This window comes from Thamnophis sirtalis, unplaced genomic scaffold (genome assembly GCF_051295495.1).
Source record: "Thamnophis sirtalis isolate CommonGarterSnake01/CBP01778 unplaced genomic scaffold, rThaSir2_p1.2 scaffold_14, whole genome shotgun sequence".
NCBI classification, from domain to species: Eukaryota; Metazoa; Chordata; class Lepidosauria; order Squamata; family Natricidae; genus Thamnophis; species Thamnophis sirtalis.
Window position 1 is genome coordinate 22,311,182 of NW_028261394.1, and position 26,991 is coordinate 22,338,172.

The 26,991-nt window shown below is 47.9% G+C and overlaps 1 protein-coding gene across 2 annotated transcripts in view; it reads left to right on the top strand.

The window, feature by feature from the left end:
- The first annotated feature begins 597 nt into the window (after positions 1-597).
- The window catches only part of ZNF598 (zinc finger protein 598, E3 ubiquitin ligase), a 29,161-nt gene continuing 2,767 nt past the window's right edge, over positions 598-26,991 (top strand). Inside the window, exons 1-11 of one of the 2 annotated variants that reach the window (XM_087728935.1) lie at positions 598-898; positions 15,304-15,416; positions 16,039-16,168; positions 16,284-16,495; positions 19,012-19,229; positions 19,934-20,051; positions 21,324-21,502; positions 21,648-21,732; positions 22,239-22,990; positions 23,459-23,594; positions 26,588-26,732. In XM_087728935.1, the coding sequence (XP_087585061.1) occupies positions 710-898; positions 15,304-15,416; positions 16,039-16,168; positions 16,284-16,495; positions 19,012-19,229; positions 19,934-20,051; positions 21,324-21,502; positions 21,648-21,732; positions 22,239-22,990; positions 23,459-23,594; positions 26,588-26,732 (2,277 nt within the window). In that variant the 5' untranslated portion in view covers positions 598-709. Of the gene's footprint in view, positions 899-1,224; positions 1,735-15,303; positions 15,417-16,038; positions 16,169-16,283; positions 16,496-19,011; positions 19,230-19,933; positions 20,052-21,323; positions 21,503-21,647; positions 21,733-22,238; positions 22,991-23,458; positions 23,595-26,587; positions 26,733-26,991 lie in introns of those variants that run through there. The other variant, XM_087728936.1, reaches the window with a different exon arrangement.

Here is a 26,991-nt window from a genome sequence, read left to right on the forward strand (position 1 = left end):
ATCCATATAAATAGTAGATAGCTGCTTGGATATCAAACTTCCGGGTACACCTACCGGGAACAGTTCAGAGAAACTGCATTTCCTGACGTGTTGAATAGTGTTCCAAATTGAGGACGGCATCAAATCCCAATTTTAAAGGAAGGTTTAATTAAGTTTTCCTGCACGTTGCAGAGTAAATTATCCTTGTGGTCCCTTCCAGCACCACCACCACCATGTTCTGATCCCAGATGCACCTGGTGGGTCCCCAATAACTAAGCAGGGTCAGGTTAAGTATTTCCCTGGAAGGGACGGTACGAGGAAAACCCGGGGCGGGTCCCAGAATATTTAGAATGATTTAAGGCCTGAAGAATGCAACGTCTTCTTTCCCGCCGTGAGGTGCCTGGCGGGAGGCCTTGGGCAGAGCAACCAGGAATTGCTGCCTTATTGACACTCCCGGCAAATCCCGAGACTTTCCCATTGAGCCTTTTTGGCAGGGCGCTCGAGAGAGAAAAAAAAAATCAGCGAGGAGGCCGGAAGTGACTCGGCCGCGCCCTTCTTTCGGGGCGTGGATGTTTGGCCCTGCCGCCCCGCGCGGGGGCGGCGCTCTAGGCTTCCATCTTTGTGCGGGCTAGGGGCGGTTGCTAGGCGGCGCGCGGGGCCTAGTAGGCCGCAGGAGCGGCGGGGCGGCGTGGCCGTCCGGCAGCCGCATCGAGTTGGGCTGTGCGGCGTCATGGCGGCTTCGCCTCCGTCGGAGTCGCGTAGCGCGGAGGGCCCGGGAAGCTGCGTCCTGTGCTGCGGCGAGCTGGAGGTGGTGGCCTTGGGCCGCTGCGAGCACCCCATCTGCTACCGGTGCTCCGTGCGGATGCGAGCGCTGTGCGGGGTCCGCTACTGCGCCGTCTGCCGAGAGGAGCTGGCCCAGGTGAGCGGCGCCCGACGGGGAGGGGCGGCGGAGGGCGAGACCGGCAACCGCCAGGCCGACCACGGCTCGCAGGGCCTCGGCAGGGGAGCGCAGGGCGCCGGGGCCGTCACCCGGGGCCAGGAGCTGGCTGGGGCGGAGAGCCGCCTCCTCTGGGCGCAGGTTACCCGGCGGGCGAACGGCGGGCCCCCTCGGGGCTGGCGGTGCTTTGGATGAGCTTCGGCGAGCCGAGCGGCGCCCCCGGGCGAAAGGGCCTCCTCGGCTGGCCCTGATTGCCACCCTGGGGTTGGCCTTGAGGCGGAGGCTGCTGCCGTGGCAGGGCCGCCCTGCCTGGGCACTCGGGGCGGGGGCGGTAGACTTCGGCCCCTGGGAAGGAGGCAGCAAAGCCGGGCCGGCGGTTTAGGAGGGACATCGGCCGGGGCTCCGCCTCCAGCAGGATCCCCGCGCTGCCGCCCAGGGTAAGCCTTTCCCCCCTAAAGCAAGCCTGGCGCCTCTTTCTCTGGCCTCCCCAACGTTAATGGCGGCCCAGTTTCTGCCCGGAGAACTTGGGGTGTTGGCTGCCACTGGGCTCCTGGGTGTCCCCTGGCCAGACCCAGCTAAATGAGACGGCTGTCTGCTGCCCTGCCGTTGCCCTTGGACCTTGTCCTGCTTGTCTCGAAAGTAAGACTTCCACAGCCGTTCAATGGTGGATCTGCTCAAGACCAGCTGGGAGTTGTGCCTTAATTCGTCTTTTGAAATGCTAAAAGAACTTCGTGATCAGATGATGAGAAACCTGTGGATATGATTTCCTTTGATTTCAGCCCAGGGCTTGAATAGCCAGTGACGCTCTGATTAACCAGGTAGGTAAAGGTGGCATTTTGATAGCCTGTTAGGTGGCTGGAAAGGTCTGGTCAGCCGTTCAGATCCAAGTGGAGAGAGGTTTTAAAGGGTGTCCCTGGATTCAGCCCCGGGACTGGGGCTCTTCAATGTTTCCATTAATTGCTGCCCAATTTTCATCAGTTGAAGAGTGAGGAGAAGCTTGTTAAACGAGTAGATGATACAAAGCTGAGTGGGATAGCCATAGACAACAGAAACACAGCTCGAAAGGATAAGTTAGAGATGTGGGTTGAAAACACCAGTGAACATTAATGGACAAATATAAATACTTTATTTACAAAGACAAAATCAAAGACACGTAGCATAGGAAATATTTAATCTATCTGATCAATGTTGTAATTGTTTTAGCTAATATTATGACATTTGCTTCTCTAAATAAAGAATAATTTGTATTCTTTTCCTGTACTCTATCTTTTCTAAAGCAGCCTTTTTGCTTAGATGTGATAAACTACAGTCCTTGCTAGGCAAGCTGGGAATTGCCATCTAGCCCATTTAAATGGGACTGAAGTGGAGGGAGGAGGCCGTGTTAATTGCCCTGGCTGTTATTCCAGTCCAACTTTCTCTAATCATCTCATCCTTGTCACCCTCCTACTCACAAAATTAAACTTTCCCTTATGAGAATTGGACTTCAAAAGATTTCTGTTAGTGCTCATAGGAATTTTAACATCTGAGACCTACAAATTACGGTTGTCAGATTATGCAGGGAATTTTTTTTAAAGTCTTCTCTACTTAATTCTATAATTGCTGAATGTTTCGAATATTGACATGGGATTTGGCACACACCACGTCAGGTGTGCTGCTCTACTGGCCTTGGGGCCCTGGCCCTGAGTGAGTGTCAACAGTTGACTCTGTTTAATTAGGGCTGCTGGAATTCAACAGGATGACACTGTTTTGTGTCATACTGAGGGGTCAGTTTCCCGACTTGATCCCTCTCTAAGCAACTGAATCTTTTCTTCTGCACTAAAAGCCCCTATACAGCCTCTCCTTGTTCAGTGGCTACATCCTTTACCACCATTCACAAATACAATGGTATTTTTTTTAATCATTTTCTGAGTCATGGGTGCATTTATGCCCAAATTTCTGCACACCTGATGAATACACACACAAAAAGGAATGAGAGTAACATTGATACTGCTCATTAGAGAACTTAAATGGAATGGCAACAATCAGTGATTTTCAGTCTCACGCTCAGATTTCCCACACTCTGTTTCGCTTTTTCTTCTGTGTTTGCTTAGCAACCATTTCGCTGCCAATTTAAGGACCAGATTTCAGTCACTAAACAAAACAAGAATAAGAAGTCCTTGCCAGCCCCAGTGCAGAACCAGCCTTTTCCTTGATATTCCTGGGATATTTGGGAAGCTGCTTGATACTGTAGTTATTTTAGCAAAGAACTATGAACATGAATGGAATAAACGGCAGTGGGCTTCTAGCTAGAGATAGCTATAGCAGTAGCACTATATACTGCTTCACAGTGCTTTACAGCTCTCTCTAAGCAGTTTACAGAGTCAGCATATTGCCCCCAACAATTTTGGGGTCCTCATTTTACCGACTTTGGAAGGATAGAAGGCTGAATCAACCTTGAGGCTGGTGAGATTCAAATTGCCAAATTGCAGGCAGCTGGCAGGTAGCAGAAATAGCCTGCAGTACTGCACTCTAACCACTGCGCCACCAAGGCTTATAATAAGTTAAGGCTCAGACCCATCCTTGCCCACTGTAACTGGCAGAGAGTCTTCAGAGACTTTCTCCCTGTTTGTTCCTCCTCCCTGCTACTAGGGAGTGCTGGGGTTAGGCTTGAGATCTCTTACATAGCAGTCAGGTTCTGCTGCTGAACCGCTGCATCTTTAAGGAAGAGAAAAAATGAGGGAGCATCGTGTGCAGCCTCTGGACCGCTCATGCTGGTGGGTTGAAGGATGAGTTCCTTTCAGTCTTTCTATGTCTCTTTAGGTGGAGAGGGTCTGTTTTGTGTGAGCTCCATAATTTCTGACCTGAGAAGTACTGTATGCAAAAGACGCTCAGTCATTATGAATGGTGGGTGCCCTTGGCTTGTGGTCCCCGTTTTTCTAGAAAAAGTTTTCTCCCCTCTGTAGCTTCTTTTGCTCCTGATTATTTTCCTCCTGTCATCTTCTATGACTGTTTAACTGTTTATTAAATTTATGGGCCGCCCAATCCCAAAGGACTCCCGGCGGCTTACAGAAACAGAAGTTAAGAGAAATTAAAAACAGATAAAACACTACAAATTTAAAAAGACACAACATGCACCCAATCTAAGCGGGGCTGGACCTCAATCCAGAGGTCAACAGCCCCAGGCCTGCCAGAATAGCCAGGTCTTAATAGCTTTTCAGAAGGCCATGAGAGTGGGTAGGGTCCGGATCTCTGGGGGTAGCTCATTCCATAGGGCCGGAGCAGCAACAGAGGAGGCCCTACTCTGAGGCGTCGCCAGCCGGCATTGTCCAGCTGATGGCACCTGGAGAAGGCCCATCCTGTGCGATCTTATCAGTCTTAGGGAGGTGTGCGGCAGAAGACGGTCTCGAAGATATCCGGGTCCTAAACCATGTAGGGCTTTAAAGGTGATAACCAGCACCTTGAATTGTGCTCGGAGACCAATAGGAAGCCAGTGCAGCTTGCGGAGGATAGGTGTAATGTGGGTGTACCTAGGTACACCCAGTATTGCTCGCGCGGCTGCATTCTGGACTAATTGTAGTCTCCGAACATTTTTCAGGGGCAGCCCCATGTAGAGCGCATTATAGTAATCCAGTCTTGTGGTGACGAGGGCATGAGTGACTGTTTGCAGTGCCTCCCGGTCCAAATAGGGCCGCAACTGGTGCACCAGGCGAACCTGGGCAAAGGCCCACCTGGTCACAGCTGACAGATGATGTTCCAATGTCAGCTGCGGATCCAGGAGGACCCCCAAGTTGCGGACCCTCTCTGAGGGGAGCAAATTTTCTCCTCCCAGGTTTAGAGACAGACTAGCTGGGCTGTCCTTAGGAGGCAAAATCCACAGCCACTCAGTCTTGTCAGGATTGAGTGCAAGCTTGTTCACTCCCATCCAGACCCTAACAGCTTCCAGGCACTGGCACATCACTTCTACCGCTATGCTGAGTTGGCACGGGGCGAACAAATACAGCTGTGTATTGTCCGCATACTGGTGGTATTTAATCCTGTGCCGGCAAATGATCTCACCCAGTGGCTTCATGTAGATATTAAATAGGAGGGGGGACAGGACCGACCCCTGCGGCACCCCATAATTAAGGGGCCTGGGAGTCGACCTCTGCCCTCCAACCAACACCGACTGCAACCTGTTGGAGAGGTAGGAGGAGAATCACCGTAAAACTGTGCCTCCCACTCCCACTTCTTCCAGCCGTCGCAGAAGGATACCATGGTCGATGGTATCAAAGGCCGCTGAGAGGTCAAGGAGCACAAGGATAGAGGAATGTCCTCTATCCCTGGCCCACCAGAGATCATCGGTCAGTGCGACCAAAGCGGTTTCGATGCTGTAACCAGGCCTGAAACCAGACTGAAAAGGGTCTAGATAATCTACTTCATCCAAGGTCCGTCGGAGTTGGAGGGCCGCTACCTTCTCAACAACCTTCCCTAAAAAAGGGAGGTTGGAGACTGGATGATAGTTTTTTATGACTTGTTCTGTCAGGGGTTTTCCCCTTGTGTCTGGTTAAATGGTGCATCTCATTTATTCCTGGAAGAGTGTGTCAGAGGCATCTCCTTTTACATCATGTTTTAATTGTGGGAAATGGAACCTTACCAAGCATGTGCAAGCTCGTGAACGGCCGGGAGCTCCTGCTCCGGCATGGGACAGATGAAAGATCGGAAAAGCATTGCGTTCCTATCGGCGACCCCCTGCAGAAAAAGGGGTGAGTGGTGGGGTATGATCTGGAGGACCGTGTGGGGCGGTCAACTGGGGGTTTGCTCTCTCGGGCTGTTCGCCTGCCTGTGTGGCTGTTGGTGGTCTTGCTACTTTGGCGGTGAAAATGGTGGCGCCCGGCAGCTTCTAATGATGCCGGCGCCTTTGGTCTGCCTCTTGATTTAAAAACCCAGGAGAAAACTTGGAGGAAATTCGGGGAACTTTTGGGACAGTGCTACGCTATTTGCCAACGAGGGGTGGCTGGCCCAGATGATGCCAAATGGAATTAAGCGGCTGGCTTTGCTGCCGCCACCACGGCTCTCCCTGCCCCCCCCTTCTCATTGTATCCTGGCTTGCGGTAGCCCGGGCGGCCTTTGCTTCAGTTTTTCGTGACTGGGAGAGCCCTAGAAGCTTTTGGAACCTGCAGGACGGTATTGCCTTGTTGCCTGTCTTCACGGGGTGGGGTGGCTGCTTCATGTGGTGCCTGACGGAGGTGGACAGCTGTTGGTTTACCATCACCATGACCCCTCCGGGTGTCCCCTCCCACTTCCCCCCCACCCCATTCGATCGGACGCCTTCACGCTGTGACCTTTCCTTGCCCTTTGGTAGCTTCCTGTTTTATTACTCTTACCACCTGGCCCTCCCGGCTTATGACCATTGGAGTGTTTATGAACTTTGGACTGCCTACGAACCTTGGACCTTGGTTTTCGGACTCCTGGATTTCCGGACATATAATCCTGTTTTCTCCATTACGACCATTACTATCTATTATTACTCTAGAGACACCATCTCAACCACCCAGTCCTCTGCCTCCCTCTACTATACTATCTGGGAGAGAAGAGAAGACGAACTATTTCATCTGCATCCCCTTGTCATCGATCTGATCCTTGTGTCCTTACTTCACGAGCCAGAAACCTTACTTGCACAATTTTAACATCCATCTTAATATTTGCACACACACACACTTTTTCTTTGTATGTGGAATGTATGTGTATGCCTGTGAATGAATGAACCCACCTTCTTTTAAACTAGTATAATTACTTTATTATATTGTTGTACCTTTTAAATTGTAGTGGGGTATGTTTGTGGGGAATGCTTGGTTGACACATATGAGGGGATTGAGAGTGCGGTCTGGAGCCCCCTCCACTGAGTGCAGTAGCAGAAGTGGATGGGGGCCCAGATCAGCCTCTCATCCCAGAATGCATGGCAGAAACGGCCTGCCAGGAAGAACGGAGGCTACAGGGGGGGGGGGGAAGAGGGGTCTACGGGTGCGGGGATGGGCCGGTGCATCCCGGTCATAGTTGGGAGAGGCAGGTTTGACGGGAGTTAAAGGGCTAGCCATTACCGGGGAAGGAGGGTTCGCTATGTTACAGTGATCCCTCCTTCCGGCCCTGATACCTCCACTCCAGGACCAGATGGCGAGAGTTGTCAGGGCCCTGGTCTCAAGCTGCTGTTGCTAAATGCCAGGTCTGTGGTTCATAAAGCTCCCCTCGTCCGGGACTTAATATTAGACAAGGGGGCAGACCTGGCATGTATTATTGAAACCTGGCTGGGCCATGAGGGAGGAGTCCCCCTCACTGAAATGTGCCCAGAAGGGTTTCAGGTGCGACACCAGAGAAGGGGTGGGGGAGTGGCAGTCATCATCCGAGAGTCACTAGTCCCTCGTAGGATCCCTGCTCCGGAGACTGTCGGGTGTGAGTCCCTGCTGGTGAAGTTGGACCTTGGGGGTCAAGTGGGTCTGTTCCTAACATACCTACCTCCCAACTGCGTTACCACAGCCCTGCCTGTACTCCTTTTTTTTTTTATTTTTTTTTTTTTGTTACTTAAACAACACATGCCCACACCAGTGGGAAAAGAAAAAATCAAAACACAGAGAAGACAAAAAGAACAAAAAACAAGGCAGGGGGGAAAAAAGGAAAAACAAAAGAAGAAAAAAGAGAAAAAAAGAGGAAAAAAACAACAGGTATATATTATAAAAAAGTATATCAGCTGGTTACAACATGTTTTGGTGCATCTCTTCCATTAATTCATATTGATTCAAATATCTTAACTCAAATGTTTACCATATTGACATCATTATACCTCCACTTTTAGTTGACTACAGTTATTTAAACATCCTTCATCCTTAACTATGCCAAAGATTTAATCCATAACCACATGCTAGCATTTCATTTACTTGTTTGTAAAATCCTCTATTAACATCAAATCCTCATATCCTGTTTTAGCTGAACATCCATAATATTTAATATCAAAAATTCCATCTTCTATGCATATAGTTTATTGTCATTCTCCCTTCTTTATGTAATTATATCATATATCGTAACATTTTCCCCATATTAGTTAACATTTAACTGTATATAGTTTTATTTTATTTTTTAATAGTGATAATTATTGTGATTAATAACCTTTGTATATGGTCCAAAAATATTTCCAACTTTCCCTTCTCATATCCAATTATCATATCAACTCCACATTATATACATAACTATCAATATCAATTATTATTCAGCTATGTCTATTACAAATAAGAGTAATTAGGTTTAGCTAATTTTGAATTGTATTCTTCCATCTATCAGCCTGTGTCTCTCCAATAACAAAACCTCCTTAATCCTATTGCCATTTGTGGAACAAGTTCACCAAACGTCTTTATAAGCAAGTCCAAACAGGAATATCTTCGCACCTTTTTGCTTAAGATGCCTCTGATATAATATCGTTGTCCTACGCTTGTTGCACTTTTCAGCTTGTCTTTAATTCTCAGTGGTGGTATCGGAAATTCTGCAAATGATGTTTCATACAGTATAAATTCTTTAATGCTTCTCATTCCTCCTGCGCTCTGTTTTTGAAATAAATCTTCTGTATGGCTGCCCCCCCTTTCAAACGTTGCATCTCTTTCTCCCTCCGAAGTAAACCAGATGCCCGGCGTGTCAGCAAGTTGAGAATCTTTAAACCAGATGCCCGGAGTGTCAGCAAATTGAGAAACTTCATTTCTGACATTCTTCATTTGTATTTCAGGAACATTCAAACATTCAACGTTCTCACTTTTTTCTTCATATTTTGATGTTAAAAACAACAAATAGTCCAGCTTTTTTTCAAATCTATCATATGTGTCAGACAACTTTTGAAACGCGGAGAAAATCATTTGAAATGAATCATTTGAAGCTTGCATAGACGCCATGTTTATGACGCAGCTAATATTTCTCCCTTTAGAGGCTTTAAGGTATTTGCAAGTAAAAACAAGCTGGGAGCTGTGCAATCTTATCTGATCTTAGACCAACACAGCCAAGCAATAAAAGTGTCAAATTGTAAGGAGCCAAATTATAGTAAATTGATTTACAGCCCACTTAAAGAGAGTCAGAGGAGCTGTTGAAGTAATCTTTCCTTTATCCATGTAAGTAGCATTTAAAACATTTAAGAAATAGGGTAACCACCAGCTATAAACCCCCCCCCCAAAAAAAAACCAATTCGCCACTAGATTCTTCTGTTCTTTGGTTTCAATTAGCTTAAATTTTTATGCGGACTATATCTCTTTGAGTAATAAAATCAGCTTACCAGTTGAAAACACTCACACCATTCTTAGGGGCAACCTGCAGTTTCAGTTAGCTTACAGCTAACCCAGAAGGAACTGGCAAAGGAGGTTAAATTCCAAGCCCCCAGAGACTTTGCGAACGTCTCTGGGGTTGCTGGATCTCCTCCAACCTTTCACTGTCTCTCTGGGACAGCTTGGGTCCGAAACGAACCGTCCAATTTCCTTCGGAATAGGGGAATTTCAGGAATAGCCTGAAACTCCATCTTCTCACTGCTAAGCCCCGCCTTCTTCCCTGCCTGTACTCCTTGAGTCAGTAGCTGAGCTGGCGGTTGAGTTCCCTAGGCTTATAGTGCTGGGGGACTTCAGCCTGCCGTCGCTCGGTGAACGCTCTGATGGAGCATGGGAGTTCATGGCTTCCATGACAGCCATGGACTTGACCCAGGTAATTCAGGGTCCGACTCATACAGTGGGTCACACACTCGACCTTGTGTTTCTCTCGGAGCAGTGGAGACGTGATCTAGATTTAAAGGGCATTGAGATCTTGCTCTTGTCATGGTCAGATCACTTCCTATTGAGGCTTGACTTTCGGAAACCAATCCCCCACTGTAGGGATGGGGAACCGATTAGGAGGTTCCGCCCCAGGCGCCTGATGGACCCTATGGGATTTCAGACGGTGCTTGGTAAGATACCTGACACCCTGGCCCACAGTCCGGCGGAGTCCCTGGTCGCTGCTTGGAATACAGCAGCGGCAGAGGCTCTCAACCGGATTGCGCCTCTACGGCCTCTCCACGGCAGTGGGTCCAGGAGGGCTCCTTGGTTTATCGAGGAACTCCGGGAGATGAAGCACCAAAAGAGACGCCTAGAGCGACGCTGGAGGGCTAGTAACTCCGAATCCGACCGAACACAATTAAGAGCCTTTATTAGGACTTATCTAGTGGCGATACGGGCGGCAAAATGTCCTCATTTTTCCGCTCTTATTGCATCCGCAGAATCTCGCCCAGCCGCTCTGTTTAGGATAGCACGCTCCCTCTTGAAAGAGAGGGATGCGGGTGAGCCCTTACAGGGTAGAGCTGAGGAGTTTGTGCAGTTTCTGTCGGATAAAATCGCTTGGATTCTGACGGACCTGGACTCCACTTGGACAGCACCAGCCGAGATGCCAGAGGAGGATCTTGATCCGATTTTATGGAGTGAGTTTCAACTTGTCGCCCCTGAGGAAGTGGACAAGGCCATGGGAGCAGTAAGTGCCTCCACTTGTTTACTGGACCCGTGTCCCTCCTGGCTGGTCTCCACCAGCAGGGAGGTGACACATGGCTGGATCCAGAGGATTGTTAACACCTCTCTCCGGGAGGGATCCTTCCCGCACCCCCTAAACGATGCGGTGGTGAGACCCCTCCTTAAGAAACTTTCCCTGGATCCAGCCATCTTAAACAACTACCGTCCAGTCTCCAACCTCCTGTTTGTAGGGAAGGTTGTTGAGAAAGTGTTGGCCTTTCAACTCCGACGGACCTTGGATGAAGCAGATTATCTGGATTCCTTTCAGTCGGGGTTCAGGCCTGGTTACGGCACTGAAACTGCTTTGGTCGTGCTGATCGATGATCTCTGGCGGGCCAGGGATAGAGGACATTCCTCTATCCTAGTGCTTCTTGACCTCTCAGCGGCCTTCGATACCATCGACCATAGTATCCTTCTGCAGCGGTTACGGGAGGTGGGAGTGGGAGGCACTGTTTTACGGTGGTTCTCCTCCTACCTCTCGGACAGGTCGCAGTTGATGTTGGTTGGAGGACAGAGATCGACCCCTAGGCCCCTCAAATATGGGGTGCCGCAGGGTTCGGTCCTGTCCCCCCTCCTATTTAATATCTACATGAAGCCGCTGGGTGAGATCATATGCCAGCACGGGATCAAATATCATCAATATGCGGACGATACTCAATTGTATCTGTCCGCCCCGTCCCAACTCAGCGAAGCAGTGGAAGTGATGTGCCAGTGCCTGGAGGCTGTCAGGGTCTGGATGGGAGCGAAGAAGCTTGCACTCAATCCAGACAAGACCGAGTGGCTATTGATGCTGCCTCCCAAGGACAGTCCAGACATTCCACCTCTTATTCTGGGAGATGAAATTATACACCCCTCAGAGAGGGCCTGCAATTTGGGTGTCCTCCTGGACCCGCACCTGATGTTAGAACACCATCTGTCAACTGTGACCAGGGGGGCTTTTGCCCAGGTTCGCCTGGTGCACCAGTTGCGGCCCTATCTGGATCTGGAGGCACTTCAAATGGTCACTCACTCCCTCGTCACCTCAAGACTGGATTACTGTAACGTGCTCTACATGGGGCTGCCCCTGAAGAGCGTTCGAAGACTGCAGTTGGTCCAGAATGCAGCTGCGCGAGCGATATTGGGTGTACCTAGATACACCCATGTTACACCCATCCTCCGCGAGCTGCACTGGCTCCCTATTGGTCTCCGAACGTGCTTCAAGGTGCTAATCGTTACTTTTAAAGCCCTACATGGTTTAGGACCTGGCTACCTGAGAGACTGCCTCCTGCCACATATCTCCCAACGACCAACTAGATCTCACAGGTTGGGCCTCCTCCAGGTACCGTCGACCGGACAATGCCGGCTGGCAACTCCCCGGGGGAGAGCCTTCTCTGTAGCTGCGCCGGCCCTGTGGAACGATCTACCCGTAGAGATCCGGACCCTTACCACTCTCCCGGCCTTCTGTAAAGCCACCAAGACCTGTTCCGGCAGGCCTGGGGCTGTTGATCAATGTCCAGCCCCACCTACACTGAATGGATGATGTGCAATTTTAATAATGTACCTTTATTTTTAAATTTTTAAATGTTTTTTATCTGTCTGTAAGCCGCCCAGAGTTCCTAGGGAGTGGGCGGCATACAAATTTTATTAAATTGGAATTTGGAAGCTCCTCATCTCTAAAGGAGGTGGGGTGAACAACAAGTGGATCTCTGTAACTTTCTTTTAGGCTCCCATGAAGTCGATGAAGTGATATTTCGGTTGTCTCTTCAGAATAGTGAAAGCCCCCTCCCCCTCTTCAACATATTACAATACAATAGCAGAGTTGGAAGGGACCTTGGAGGTCTTCTAGTCCAACCCCCTGCAGGAAGCCCTATACCTTTCCAGACAAATGGCTATCCAACATCTTCTTAAAGACTTCCAGTGTTGGGGCATTCACAACTTCTGGAGGCAACTTCTGTTCCACTGATTAATTGTTCTAACTGTCAGGAAATTTCTCCTCAGTTCTAAGTTGCTTTTCTCCTTGATTAGTTTCCACCCATTGCTTCTTGTTCTACCCTCAGGTGCTGTGGATAATAGTTTGACTCCCTCTTCTTTGTGGCAACTCCTGAGATATTGGAACATTGCTATCATGTCTCCCCTAGTCCTTCTTTTTATTAAACTAGACATACCCAGTTCCTGCAACCGTTCTTCATATGTTTTAGTCTCCAGTCCCCTAATCATCTTTGTTGCTCTTCTCTGCACTCTTTCTAGAGTCTCTGCATCTTTTCTACATCGTGGTGACCAAAACTGAATGCAGTATTCCAAGTGTGGCCTTACCAAGGCCTTATAAAGTGGTATTAACACTTCACGTGATCTTGATTCTATCCCTCTGTTTATGCAGCCTAGAACTGTGTTGGCTTTTTTTGGCAGCTGCTGCATAATGCTGGCTCATATTTAAATGGTTGTCCACTGGGACTCCAAGATCCCTCTCACAGTTACTACTATTGAGCAAGATACAACCTATACTGTACCTGTGCATTTCGTTTTTCTTGCCTAAATGTAGAACCTTACTCTTTTCACCATTGAATTTCATTTATTAGATAGTGCCCAATGTTCAAGTTTGTCAAGATCCTTCTGTATTTTAGCCTTGTCTTCTGGAGTGGTGGCTATTCCTGCCAGCTTGGTGTCATCTGCAAGTTTGATGAGTTCCCCATTTATTCCCTCATCCGAGTCATTGATGAAGATGTTGAAGAGTACTGGGCCTAAAACAGAGCCTTGGGCTACTCCACTGCATACTTCCCTCCATGTAGATGCAGTTCCATTGAGGACTACACGTTGAGTGCGGTTGTTATATGATTTTTGTTGTTGCTAACCTGAGGTGTATGAGTCTTCATTGAGTTAGTGTGATTCTCTCCCTTGGATAATTCCTCTGACTCTTCCTTGGAGGGTGGATGAGCTCATTCCTGGCACATCAAGAACTGGGTTAATTAATGACTGTAACTGCCAGTTGAAAGAGATTTGTGGGACACTTCACAGGAGGATTCGGCTGGGGACAGCTTGCAGGTCAGTGAAGAGGAGGAGGAAGTGGAGCTGCCTTCCATGGTGGATCCGAGAGCATACAGGGCAGAGAAAAGACAAGGGCAACAGAGATTTGCCAGATTACTCCAGTGCAGCCCTGCCCATCTTGATGGGCTACATCGGAAAGCTATTTATCGCGGTGGGCAGAGGGAGGCATTGCTGGGAACAACATGTTGGGTTTATCGCGCTATGTGTTTATTCCTGCCTCACTTAGTGCCTTGGAGATTGAACTTCTCTTGCCAACTGAGCTCTTGTGGGTGTCCTTTTGGTTTTGCCTGGTGGATTTAAGTTTGTTTGGTGGACTTGTTGGAGCAACTGTCTATTGTTTTATGGACTACCTGCCATTGCCTTGTGGACTCAACTTGGCTTGCTTGTGGCTGGATTTATTCAGGACAGTTCTGAGGCCGAGGTGAAGGGAACTGCTGGGGGACATTCATGAACTCTCTAAATCATAATTTAATGTTGGGGGGGGGGCAACACAGTTTTGGGAAAATGAGATTATAAGGGAATGGGCTGCATACAACCCACACAACCTCACATCTGTTAGGGCCAGGCAGGGCATCCATTCCTTCCACAAAATCTGTTGCAGAAGGCAAATGGGAAAGTTGCCTGCAGAGTGGCCTTTCTCCAAGAAGTAGAATTGTCCTCTGCCTTTCCACGTGATGAAACATGGACAGTTCCTTTGCACAAAAGGCAGGGATGAGTCACTCTCCAGGCCTTCATCAAGAAAAGTGCTTGGAATCAGAGGGTGGGAAATAGAAAGTGATTACGTCTTTTCTATTTCCGGTAGAGAAGAGCTCAAAAAGAAACTTCCATTCTCACGCTCCCAGCCTTGAAGACAGAGGGATAGCATCAAGAACACAAGAAGCAGTAGTATCTCTTTATAAGGTCTTGGTAAGACCACACTTGGAACACTGTGTCCAGTTTTGGTCACCACAATATAAAAAAGATGTTGAGATTCCAGAAAGTGTGCAAGGAAGAGCAACAACGATAATTAAGGGGATGGAGGCTAAAACATATGAAGAAGAGTTTCAGGGATTGGGTCTGTCTAGTGAAAAGAAGGACAAGGGGTGACATGATAGCAGTCTTCCAGTATTTGAGGGGCTGCCACAAAGAAGAGGCAGCCCCTTATTCTCCAAAACACCTGAAAGCAGGACAAGAATCAATGGATGGAAACTAAGGAGAAATTTCCTAACAATTACTTGTGAGATTCATTAATTAATTGTGAGAACAATTAATCAGTGGAAGGGGTTGCCTTCAGAAGAACTGGAGGTTTTTAAGAAGAGACTGGACAGCCATTTCTCCTACTTGAGCAAGCGACTGGACTAGAAAGACCTCCAAGGTCCCTTCCAACTAGGTTATTCTATGCTGTTAGTGGCAGTTTTCCCATATGTTGCTGGAAAGTGTGAGAACTTATTTGCTCTGTGCTTTTTCAACAACGACTGCCCACGTTTAACCTTATTGCAGCCATGAGACAAACCTCTAATTCACTGAAATCCAAAGTTGAACTTTTCAAGGTGCCTGTGTATTAAATAGCTAAGCCCAGTGAGACCACCGCTTCTATTCTTCTGGGCCTCTTGAGAGAAATGTGTACTGTGAGCCTGTTCAGTTTTGTTTTTCCTCCCGCAATGTGCAGGATAGATTAGGATGGCAATTATTAGGGATTTGAGTTCCCTATATTCTTCCTCTGGATGATGATCTCTCTTGGGAATTATCTGGATGATGATCTCTCTTGGAAATATTAATTCTCTCTCAGAGGTGCCCTCTGGAGCCTCCTTGTGCCGCAAGCTGTTTGGGGCCTGGACATTCTGTGTTCCTTACCTCTTCCTGCTTCTCTCCCCACAGGTGGTTTTTGGGAAGAAACTGCCAGCCTTTTCAACAATCATACTCAGCCAGTTACAACATGAGAAGAAATATGACATCTATTTTACTGATGGAAAGATTTATGCTCTCTATAGGTAAATGTTCTGTAGCTTCCTTTCTTAGGGTAATACAGGCACACTGGCTGGTCAGCAAAGGAACGACAATGATTTTCATACCAGCCACATTTGAAAATTGTCTGGAGACTGGATGGAATGAATGAATTTTCCAGGAGATGCTCTGGGCAGCGCTTGCCAGGACCTGTAGCAACTCTTAGTCTGGAAATGATCAAGAAACACGTCTCTCCAATTAGTATGATTAAGAAAAAGATAACGTACTTATACAAGAATTCCAACAAATACTTTTGCTTTCAAATGTGAAATATTCCATGTTTACATTGAAACTTCCACCCGTCCCTCTGGCCTTTTTGTCAGTGTGTTTAGGAGTCGGGCAACTAAGCAAACTGAGTGGAAGCTGCTCTTGCATTGTGAAAAAAAATATATGCAAAATAAACTTACTTAGCTTTTGTATGCAAAAGCTTTCATTTATGTATTCATTTAATAAACATCCTCACACCCTAGGAAAGAAAGGAAGGAAGGAAGGAGAAACACAAGCGTGCTCGCAGAGGGAAAGATGCCCCTGTGTGAGAACTGGTATCAGTGGCTGAAGCATCCTGCAGCATGTGGTTCTTGTCCCTCATGTGTGTTTTTCCCCTCCTAGGAAACTCCTGCAACACGAATGCCCTCTGTGCACGGACTCCCGGGCTTTTCCCACCATTGTGGAGCTGGAGCAGCACATGAGGAAGCAGCATGAGCTCTTTTGCTGCAAGCTCTGCGTGAAGCACCTGAAGGCAAGCGGGGGGGGGGGGAGTGAGGCAGGCGGGGGGGAGTGAGGCAGGGGGAGGGGCTGAGGGGGGGATTCGTTTCTACTGAAAACATGAAGGCCGTTCCCTCTTAACCTTCCAGATCTTTACATACGAGCGCAAGTGGTATTCCCGCAAGGATCTTGCTCGGCACAGAATCCACGGAGATCCCGACGACACATCTCACCGGGGGCACCCCTTGTGTAAATTTTGTGACGAGCGATATTTGGATAATGATGAGTTACTAAAGCACCTGAGGAGAGACCACTATTTCTGCCACTTCTGTGATTCTGATGGAGCTCAAGAATATTACAGGTCTGTGACTCCAGCTGACCCCCAAGATTGACGCTAGAAAGTAAGAAAGAAGAGGCAGCTGCTTCCTTAATGCACTGAACTCTAGAAAGGAGAAGGCACAGCATAATTAGTCTTGTAATATTTGCCATATTTATTGAGCCAGTCTCAATAAACAAGAGATTTAGCCTTCTGGTGGAGTTGATTTCCTAAGTGCGGCTGACAGCAATCTTGGTGCTGTAGTTCCTCCTCCTGTGATTTAAAGGTGCCTGCCTGAGTCACTTCCTCCGTGTGTTGTCTCGTCCTGGACTTTGAAAATATTTCAGTAACTTCTGCCTAAGTAACGGGTCCTGTGTATTTCCATCAGGACCATCTTCTCTGCTTATAGTAGGGCCTTGATACAGGTGGCTGGTTCCTTTGGCAGATGGGGTATAGTAGGTCTGGGATGCTACATTTATTTTATTTATGAAATGTGTATGCCGTCTGTCGAGAGCAACTCTGGGCAGGTTACAATGCAGTAGAATAACATAACATTCAGTTAGAAATACGGAAATAGCTAAAATTACAAGACATACATAGAGTAAAAGGAGTAAAAGCAACTCCAGGGGCTCCCATGGAACAGGAGTGGTACCTTCTGTCCCCAAACCAACCACTTCCAGCCTGACGTGTCTCCATTGGCGCCCAGGCCAGCCGGCAGAACCAGGTCTTCAGGGTGGTGGGTTGACCTCACTCCCGTCAGCAGAATGTCTCCATGTGGAAGAGTGTCTTCATTCCTGGGCTGATAGGATCCGCAGCAGGCCTCTTCCGTTGGAAGGCCTGGGATGGGCCAGGGCTATTCCATCACCAGTACAGTCTTCCCCAGCCTGGGAAGACTTTAGCTATGTGAACTCGCTATTATTCTTGCCTACAATGCTGGTTGGGGCAGGGTTATCATAGTAGTTCCTCTCATTGCATCTTTGACTCTGGAATAGTTTGCAGGATCCTTCTGAGCTGCTGCTGGGTGAGAGAGAGACAAGAGTAGCTCACAAGAGGAAGTCCTTGCCCTGCCTTGGTAGTCAAGCTAGGCTCATTATTTCCCTTCTTTGATTTGCTTACTCATTATGCTGTTAATCTGGCTAATTTTCAATATTCTCTGGAGAGACGGCAGTTCTTTAAAATTTGAAAGCTACCGTGTTCCTTTTGACCCCCCCCTTGAAAAAATGGCTAGGCCTTCTTTTTGGAGGGTTATAATTATTGACGCACCTTGCACCGGTGGCACCGACAGGAGCTTGCGGCTGGCCGACTTCTTCTGCGGCTGCTTGCACGCATCACCTTTGATAATGGAGCTCTACTATTGGCTGCTTCTTGGCCTTCTGGCAGGCATTGGAAGCCAAAACGGAGGCCAGGATAATGCATGCGAGTGGCGGCAAGTGGCCACAGAAGAAGGTAAGGCAGGTGTCGGTGTGTGAGGCCTGGTAAGGAGGGCAGCTCCAACCCCCCACCCCCACCTTAGCTTATTTTCTACCTATGTGCCTCGCCCCACCACTGCAACCTGGGGTGGGCGGGGTCTTAATTAGGGCTAATTTTGTGGGTGGGGCTTAATTTGATTGCATGTGCTCAAAATCGTGATAGGGCTTCTTTTCAAGGTGAGTGGTCTTTTTGGAGAAAGACGGTAATAAGCAGAAGTTTACAGGAAACAGAATATATAACGTGCCATTATAATGCTATTTTATTATTGTGGAAATAATTCAAGACACTAGATTCACAGGAAAAGGATTTGGATGTCCTACCAGATCACAGGTTGAAGGAGAGGCAGTGGTGTGGTGTGGCTGCCTTGAGATTCTGTATTAACAGAAACTTAGAATCTGGATGCAGTAGAACCTCACAAATGCTTCTGACCATGACCAAATCGGCTGCCAACCCAAAAATTCGCTAAATGTTTCACTGGTTGCAAACACATCATTGGGTGGCGATCAAACACCACCGCAGCAATTTCCCCTGCTGCACCATTATTATTTTTTTGTACACGTATGCGCAGCCAATCTTGTTTCCAGTCACAATCAAATCGGGTTGCGACCAAAGTCCTCAAACTGATTACGGTCGTTAACCGGAGATTCCACTGTAATGGGAAGCAGTTGTTCTTCTGGACTCTGCTGCTCTCCCTCAGTTTCCCCGTGGAATTCTGTGCCTGGTCTGTCTTTCAGAGCTGACAAACGAGCAAGTTGAGAGAAGGGCTTCTCCGAAGGTGACTGGAAAACTGGGCCTATGAGGAGCACTTTAGGAAGCTTTATGCACCATAGGTGTAGTCTGTGGATTTAGCAGATCCTGCATAGGAGGGAGGTTGGGGTTGGACTACCTGTCTTCTGTGGTAAAAAAATACCTATGAAAAGGCGAGCATTTTAAGATTTGTACTGAAAATACATTCCTGAGGTTGCAAGATGGTTTCAGAAACTGGCACAGTGGAATAACTTCAGGGTGATCTCCCTTTCTATCACTGCCTCCATCTAAGACCAGTGTGGAGGAGCCCACAAGCACCCATGGGCTGTATCTCTCTCTCGCAGTGATTATGAGTACCTCCGTGAACACTTCCGGGAGAAGCACTTCCTCTGCGAAGAAGGTCGCTGCAGCACTGAGCAGTTCACCCATGCCTTTCGGACTGAAATCGACTACAAAGCCCACAAGACAGCTTGTCACAGCAAAAACCGGGCTGAAGCCAGGCAGAATCGGCAGATTGACCTGCAGTTCAACTATGCCCCGAGACACCAGCGGAGAAACGAGGGTAGGCCGGGAGGGAGGGAGGGCAGGGAGTCTCTGGCGGAAGGGTCCCTTTGGGCACGGCTGGGCATCATGGTTTTTCTGGCGGGCTCTTTACTCTCTCACCATTCCCTCGAGAACTCTACTTTCTCATAGTAGTGAAAAATGCCATTTCCCCCCCCAAATCTTTGCTCATAAGTCCTCCACTTATGACCACAGTTGGGATCAGAATTCCCATCATAAGTAGTTGTGGTCACTAGTGGGAACCAATTTTATGACAATGTTTATGGCCGTTAGTAAGTGAATCTTGTCATTGTTAAGCATATCCAGCTTCCCCAATGAGTTTTATGCCAGAGATCAGCAAAAAAAAGTTGCAAGTTGCAATCGTGCTGCAACTGGATGTGCGATCCTGGCACTCCAGAGCTGTCCTGTATGCAAGTTCAGACCGAAAGGCGTATTTTTCCAGGGCCCTCATGGCTTTGAACCAGCACTAAACAAATGGTCATAAGTGGAACCCAGTCTGTAGTATTCCAAAAGTTCCTGTTTCCATCCTGATGGGATGAAGGGTTTGCCTGGTGATATTGGGGGTGCCAGGATGCCGATATCTCCTGCGCTAACCCTCCGACTAGAATAAAGACAATATGTTAACTCATTTGATTTGCGTGTAGGGCAAGCCCAGAATCCAGCTTTCTTTTTTGAGATGGTTTTACTGTTGTGTTTATGTTCCAGGGGTTGTGAGTGGTGAAGACTACGATGAAGTTGATCGATATAACAGGCAGATGAGAGGAAGCAGGTCAGGATCCCGAGGTGGGCAGCAGAACAGGAGAGGCAGCTGGCGATACAAGAGGTAAGAGCAGTGGTGATTGTTTGGGGGCTTTCCTTCAGGTGGGCCGGGACTGGGAAGGACCTGCTGGCCTTCAGGAGGCCCTCGGAGCCAGGCCAGGAGCTGCACAGAGAGGCCAGCATAGAAGAAGCTTGCAGTAAACCCTTCTCACTTCTCATGGCATCATCCATTTTATCCTTTTTTGTTTTTGCCTTGTGCTCCATGTTAACCTACAGCAATGTTTGCTTTAATGGAAAACCTGCTTTAAATGAGTTTCCCCTTCCAGCTTCTGGCCATATTCGGGGCAAAACCTGCCCTGAGCCTGATGTTCTGCCTGCTACTTCTGGGCTCTGCAGCCTTTGCCCAGGAAAAGCCACCCGTAGCTTCTGCCTGCACAGTTGCCCATGTTTTGGCTAGCTCTTCTTGTTTGCTTCTTGTTCTTGTTCACAAGAATTTAGTCAACCAATGGCCAAGGCTAAACGGGTGCTAGATAAAGGTTGATGGGATGTGGGGGGAGGGTTAGGGTTTCTTGTGACAACTGGTCCAGGATGAGAGTGACAGGTGCAGGCACACAATCTAAATGAGATAGTTGTTTTTAGTGGGCTATTGCTGGGCAGCTGTTGCTGGGCCAGGACTGACCCTGTCAGGTGAGACCTATGAAGGGCCTTTGCTACGCTCCATGCAGAGAGGAGCATACTATGGGACTGTAGTCCCCTGGGATCAGGCTCCTGCTCATCTAAGCAGCTGGATTGAGTCACTCTGGAGAACTGCCAGCAGAATCAGCTTCAGGGTCATCATCACAGCTCCTTCCTATCCACCCTCCCCCAGTCCTTGGAGTTTGGGCTGGGCTTGAGCCTGCATTTCAGGTGCATGTGGCCACAGCAGCTTTCCATGGTGACTGGGGGATCCCTAGTGGTAGATATTATAGAACGGCTTCTGGCCAGAGGATGTTGTGGAGGCTCATTTCACTCTCTGTGCAAAGGGTTCATTATGGGGGTGCGCCTGCTGATCTGTGTCCCAGAGGTAATGAGAAGTTGATAGAAAGGGCGTTTTTCTTTTGCCTGTTAGAGGGGGCAGCAATTGGATCCGGTTGTCAGGTCTCCCAGCTGGATTCAAAGATGGGGAGATGTCTGGGTTCATAATTTCTTCTTGGTGTTATCCACTCCCTTCCTTCCGCATAACAGGCTGCCTTTCCTGCATCTTGCCCACAATATCTTAGCATTGCTTGTCCCCCTCCTGGGAAGTATGGGAAATGCCTCTCTGACCTCTCTTGGTTTTGCTTGAAAAATTCTGCAGAGAAGAAGAAGACCGGGATGTTGCCGCAGCTGTTCGGGCCTCAGTAGCTGCCAAAAGGCAAGAAGAGAAAAACAGGGTGGAGGATAAAGGGGACAGCTGTCGCCCCAAGAAGGAAGATGCCAAAGATCCTGAGCCAACAGTCTCTAAGCGAGGGGTGAAGCCTTCATCCGAAGAACCAGGTGAGTCCTCGCTCCGCCCCCAAAATCCGCGCTGGGCTTTGTCTCAGACATTGGGCTTCTCCATGTTGGTGAGGTGATGGCCTTGCCGTCTTGCTGGAGTTCTCGGTAGCCTTTTGGTTAAATTGTGTTCTCTGTTTTTCCCAAGTTCCTAAGGAAGCGGTTCCCAAGGCTGCCTTAAGCCAAGATGACTTTCCTGCCATTGGCTCGCCAAACATGAATTCTGTGCCAAGGTAAGTCTTTGGTAGCGTGGAGAAATAAACTGGCCACAAGATCAGGGATTCTCCCCAACAGATGTGAGCAAGGCCTTGCAGAAAGGGGTCAGACTCCGGTCTTCAGAGGCCACTTCAAGACTCCTCTCCCTTCTCCGGTTGTGATGGTCCTTTGCTTGGTCCTCACAGCTTGAAGCTTCAGATCTGAATTGGGAGGCAAAGGTCAGTGGCTCTAGCCTTGCCAGCGATGGTGAGGCTGCTGCTGCTTCTCCCGCGGGGGAAAGTACTCGGCCTCTCGTGCTTTCAGAGCTGCCCCAGAGGCTAAAATTGCTGTCCTCTGAACAATTGTGTCTTTTTAAAGCCCCCATGGAGTGTTTGCCTTGAAACCTTCCATCAATGTCCTTGGCTCTAAGCTGCCCTTCTGCTCTCTACCCTCTGAGCCCCCTCTCTCCTCTCCCCCCAACCGGGCCCTTTGCCTCAGGAGTGCAGAGGGAGGGGTTGTCCTGCATCGGTGCTTTCTCTTTCAGCTCATCTCAGTTGGCGCCAGTAAAGCTTGATGAAGAGGACTTTCCCAGGCTTTCCTTCTCTTCTGCTCCGCCTGTGGTCTCTGCCTCTCTGCCCTTGTCATACATGGCTACAGCCCAAAAGACGGGATTTCAGGAGGAAGACTTCCCTGCCTTGGTCTCTAAAGTACGACCGAGCAGTAAGACGGTGTCAACCCTCGCCTCAGCCTGGAGTGGTGGCTCCAGTAAGAACATGGCCCGAGCAATGACGGCCACAGCCAGCCAGCCGGCCAGAAAAGGGCCCCCTCCCGGCAGCAGCAAAGCCAGCAAAAAGAGCAAAGTGGCAATCCCTGGTAACTTTCAGGACGGCAGCGGCAGCGTTTCCACCCAGGAGATCCGTAGTGCGCCAACCATGGTGGATGTCTCCTCCTTGCTGGCAGCTTCCAACTCTCAGACTTTTGCCAAAGTGGGTAAGAAGAAGAAAGTTGGGACTGAGAAGCTGAGAACAGTCTTGCAGGAAGTGCCAGCTGCCCCCCACTCTCTCGAGAAGGTAGACGATGCTGAGCAGTCCTCGCCCGTCACTGCCGGTCCTGACCTTCTCAGCACATCTGCCACTCTGGTAAACGGTCACTCAGAAAAGCCCCCGCTGCCCTGCAGGGCTCCCAAAGAGCCTCCTGGCCTTAAGAAGCCCTCCGGAGGTGGCCAGTGCCTGTTGCCTCAGGAAGACTTTCCAGCCCTTGGGAACACCGGGCCACCTCGCATGCCTCCACCCCCAGGTAAGGGCTGCGGGTGCTCCTCGGTCCTAGGTTTGGAGAAGGGCCTGGTGGGAGCTGTAAGAGGGCAAAACGTGGCAGTTGAATTTGGCTTTGGGAAGCAAGATGGGTTGAGGACATTTGGGCCTTTCCTCGACTCTCCTCATTGAGAGTGGTCAGGCATGGAGTGGCTGCAGCTGCTGGGCCAGGCTGTGACCCTTCACTCCGGGTCCTCTGCTCCTCCAGATCCTCCGCCTGGGATCTTTTTATCAGGAGCCACTCTGGGATCTCAGCTCAGACATTGTCCACCACTGAATTGCATGTGCTTCTTACACCTCTTTGCTTTACAAAATCTTTACTGGATTTATGGGATTGGGATAGGGATTGTGGGGGGGGGGAGACGCAACAAGAGCGAGAGTGGTTAACAACAGGGACCTGCGGGGGCTGTCAGTGCCTGCTCTAACTGCTGTCTCACTTCCTCCTGTTTTCTAGGTTTCAATTCTGTGGTGCTACTTAATAGCCCCCCACCCCCTCCTGGGCTGTCGGTGCCTCCTAGTAAACCACCCCCTGGCTTCACTCCTATTCCAACCACCGGTACTTCAGAAAATGCCCCAGCTTCAGTGAAAGAGTAAGTGTGAGAGTAGCCCTTCTGGGTAACTGGTGCTTTCTGCCCCTCCTGAATGGCTCCAGGGCCAGTTTTCTCGGCCTCAGGCCATGGGGCCAGGAAGGAAGGCCTTTGGGGACTGGGGAGAAGCTCTCCCCAGAAGGATCAGTCTGGCTTTTCTGCTCAAGGTTGCAGAGATTATCTTTATGCTTGTCTGTTTTGTATTTATACTTAGCAGCTTAAACAGCTGCTGTTAATATTTTGCAACCTCTTTATTCAATTTCAAAAAATATCAAAAATGATAAGGGAGCAAGGAGGCTTCCTTGAATTTTGAGGACTGCATGGACAGATCTCAGATTTTTTGAGAATAGAATAATTTATAATAATAATTATAATTATCCAGCACACTATATGAAAGCAATCAACTAGTGTATAGCACAGCCACCATTATAACTGCAGAATTGGATTATAAAAAGTCAAAAAAGAAACCCACTGGAACACCAAAGTGGAAAATTTGACTTGAAAATAAAATTTAAAAAACTATAAGGGGATGTCAGCAATCTGAAGTATTTGAAAGGAGGAAAACTAAAGGAACAAAAAGCTGAAAAATTGTTTACACAAAAAATACAACCTGGAGGAAAAAACAATAACGGAAATCATGGAAAAACTAAAGCAATGTGTAATAGCAACAACAACAAAATTGAAAGATAGGAAGAACAAATAAAACAATATCATGAAAATGTCCAGTTCAGAAGAAACCAACACTTCTTTTATCGATCCCTTGATGAAAACTAATGTTCATCCAGGTAAAGAAAAAACTTAGAACTTTTGGAAAGAACTGTGGGAAAACCCAGTGGAACACAACAAAACTGCCTCCTGGATCAAAGCTATTCAACAATAAACAACACGAAACAAAATGGGAAATATAATATAAACTGACATGGTTGCAAAACAAGCAAAGAAGGTGAAGAACTGGAGTGCACCTGGCCTGGATGAACTGCATGGAAACACCTGATCAGCCTCCATCATCGCATGGCCCCTCAATTTGATCAAATGCTTCAAAATACAACAAGTGAAGAATGGTTAACAGCTGGTCGAACATACTTGATAATGAAAGATCCAGAAAAGGGCACAGAACCAAGCAACTATCTCTCAATTAATTGTCTGCCAACAACGTTCAAACTTTTTACAATAATACTGGCAAATTAGGTATTCAATCATCTGATGGCAAACAGTTTGTATCCAGTAGAACAAAAAGGAAATTATAAAAAATCAAGAGGAACAAAAAATCAGCTGCTCATTGACAAAATGGAACTAAAAAATGCAAAACAAAGAAAAACAAATTTAAATATGGCATGCATTGATTACAAGAAGGCATTCGACTCATTACTCCACAGCTGGATTAACACCTGTCTGGAAAACTCGTGGACATGGTTTAAGATTGGAACCATCAAGAAAGAAACAGAAGGTTTAATACTGGCTGCTCAAGAACAAGCACTACAAACGAATGCCATGAAAGCAAAGATACAAAAATCCACTGACAATCCAAGCTGCTGACTTTGCAACAACAAAGTCAAAACTGTTTCACATTTAATATGTGAATGCAGCAAAATTGCACAAAGTGAGTACAAAGCTAGACACAACTGAGTTGCTAAATTAATCCACTGGTCATTATGTAAAAAATATGACTTACCCGTATCCAAAAAGTCATGGGAACACAAAGTGGAAAAAGTTACCGAAAATGAGGTGGTGAAGATCTTGTGGGACTTTCAAATACAAACAGATCATCATTTGGAACACAACATGCCAGATATCACAGTTGTAGAGGGCCAAAGTGTACAGTTTATTGATATCGCTGTACCAGGAGATGACAGAGTCAAAGAAAAATAACTAGGAAAAAAATCACAAAATATCGCAACTTGGCCATCGAAACTACGTGGCTATGGGTGAAGCATGTAACAGTGATACCCATTGTCATTGGGGCACTTGGCACCATGTCCAAGAATTTTATAAGATACATCAACAAATTGCAGCTTCCTTCGCTAACACCAGTGGAACTGCAAAAAACTGTGCTACTCGGAACATCTTATATTTTAAGAAGGTACTTGGTTGATACCTAGGATGCTGCCAGGAAACTGTATCAACCATTAGCACCAGTCAGTGGTATTTGTGACACATCTTTAAATGTTCACTTGAGTTTCTTGTTTAATGAATAAAAGAAATAATAATAATAATTTTGTCAACAGCACGCCATTGCAGCCTTCTACAACTTCCTGGTCATAGCCTGTAGCCTTAGAATTTCTTTGTGGGTCTCCCATCCAAATACCAATTTGCTTTGCTTCCAAGCTCAGACAGTTAAGCAACTTCTGTCACCTGCAGAGAGTTTCTCGCTCTCTAGGTCTACATACCATGATGTACCAATTGGCACCTCCTCGAAACAAATCCATAGTTTTTCGGGAGATATGTGACAGCAGTGCATGAGCTTGTGGACAAGTGCCCCAGGGCTTCCTTGCTGTCACTATTTGAGTTTCAAATTTGCCATAGCTCTAACTTCTTGTGCCTGTTTTTGTCACATTTTACAGTGAGGATACAGGTCATTAAAATCAAGCCAGTATCTGGTCTTATTTTATGAAGCAGCCTTTCCCTTTCTTATAATGGATTAGAGGGATCTGTGACAACCGAGGGCGGGGGGGGGGGAGATATTGCAGAGAAGGAACTCTGGCACAACAGAATCCTGAGCCCCCCCCTCCTCCCCGAAGGAGGGCCCCTTGCAGCAGAACATTGACAAGAGTGCCAGCTGTGTGGCTCTTTGGACAGGCATCTATCTGAGATGCTTGGATTCTGGCCCTGGGCAAGTGGTGGCCTCTTCCACCTCTAGGAATCCTGGATTCTGGGCTCTGGCATCTGGTTTAGGAATTTCTGGCTGGGGTATTCATGACAGATTCAAAGAACAACAGCAATAGATCACCTGGTGCTTCTCAGTATAGATAGCTATGTTTTTCTTTTTCTGAAAACAGGCCCAAACTCTGTCAGGGACCCTATCTGATCCTGGAAAACTTCCAGCAACGGAACATCCAGCTAATTCAGTCCATCAGAGAATTTCTTCAAGAAGATGAATCTCAGTTCAACAAATTTAAGATGTACTCGGGGCAGTTCAGGCAGGTGAGTAGCCAGGAAATTAATTTCATAGCAACAGTTGACGCCATGTGGGGTCTTCCTGGCAATTGTGAATCTGCCTTTAGATGAACATTTCTTTGTGAGAAACTATTCATCATTCTGGATAGAAGTGAGACTGACATTGTGAGCAACCAGCCAGCATTTTGGAATATTGCTTTTCAAAGAGGCTGATTGGCCTTTGGTCTCCTTAGAGGCTTGGCATTATCCTCAGAAATGGGGCGAGGGCTTGTTGTGCCTCAGCAGA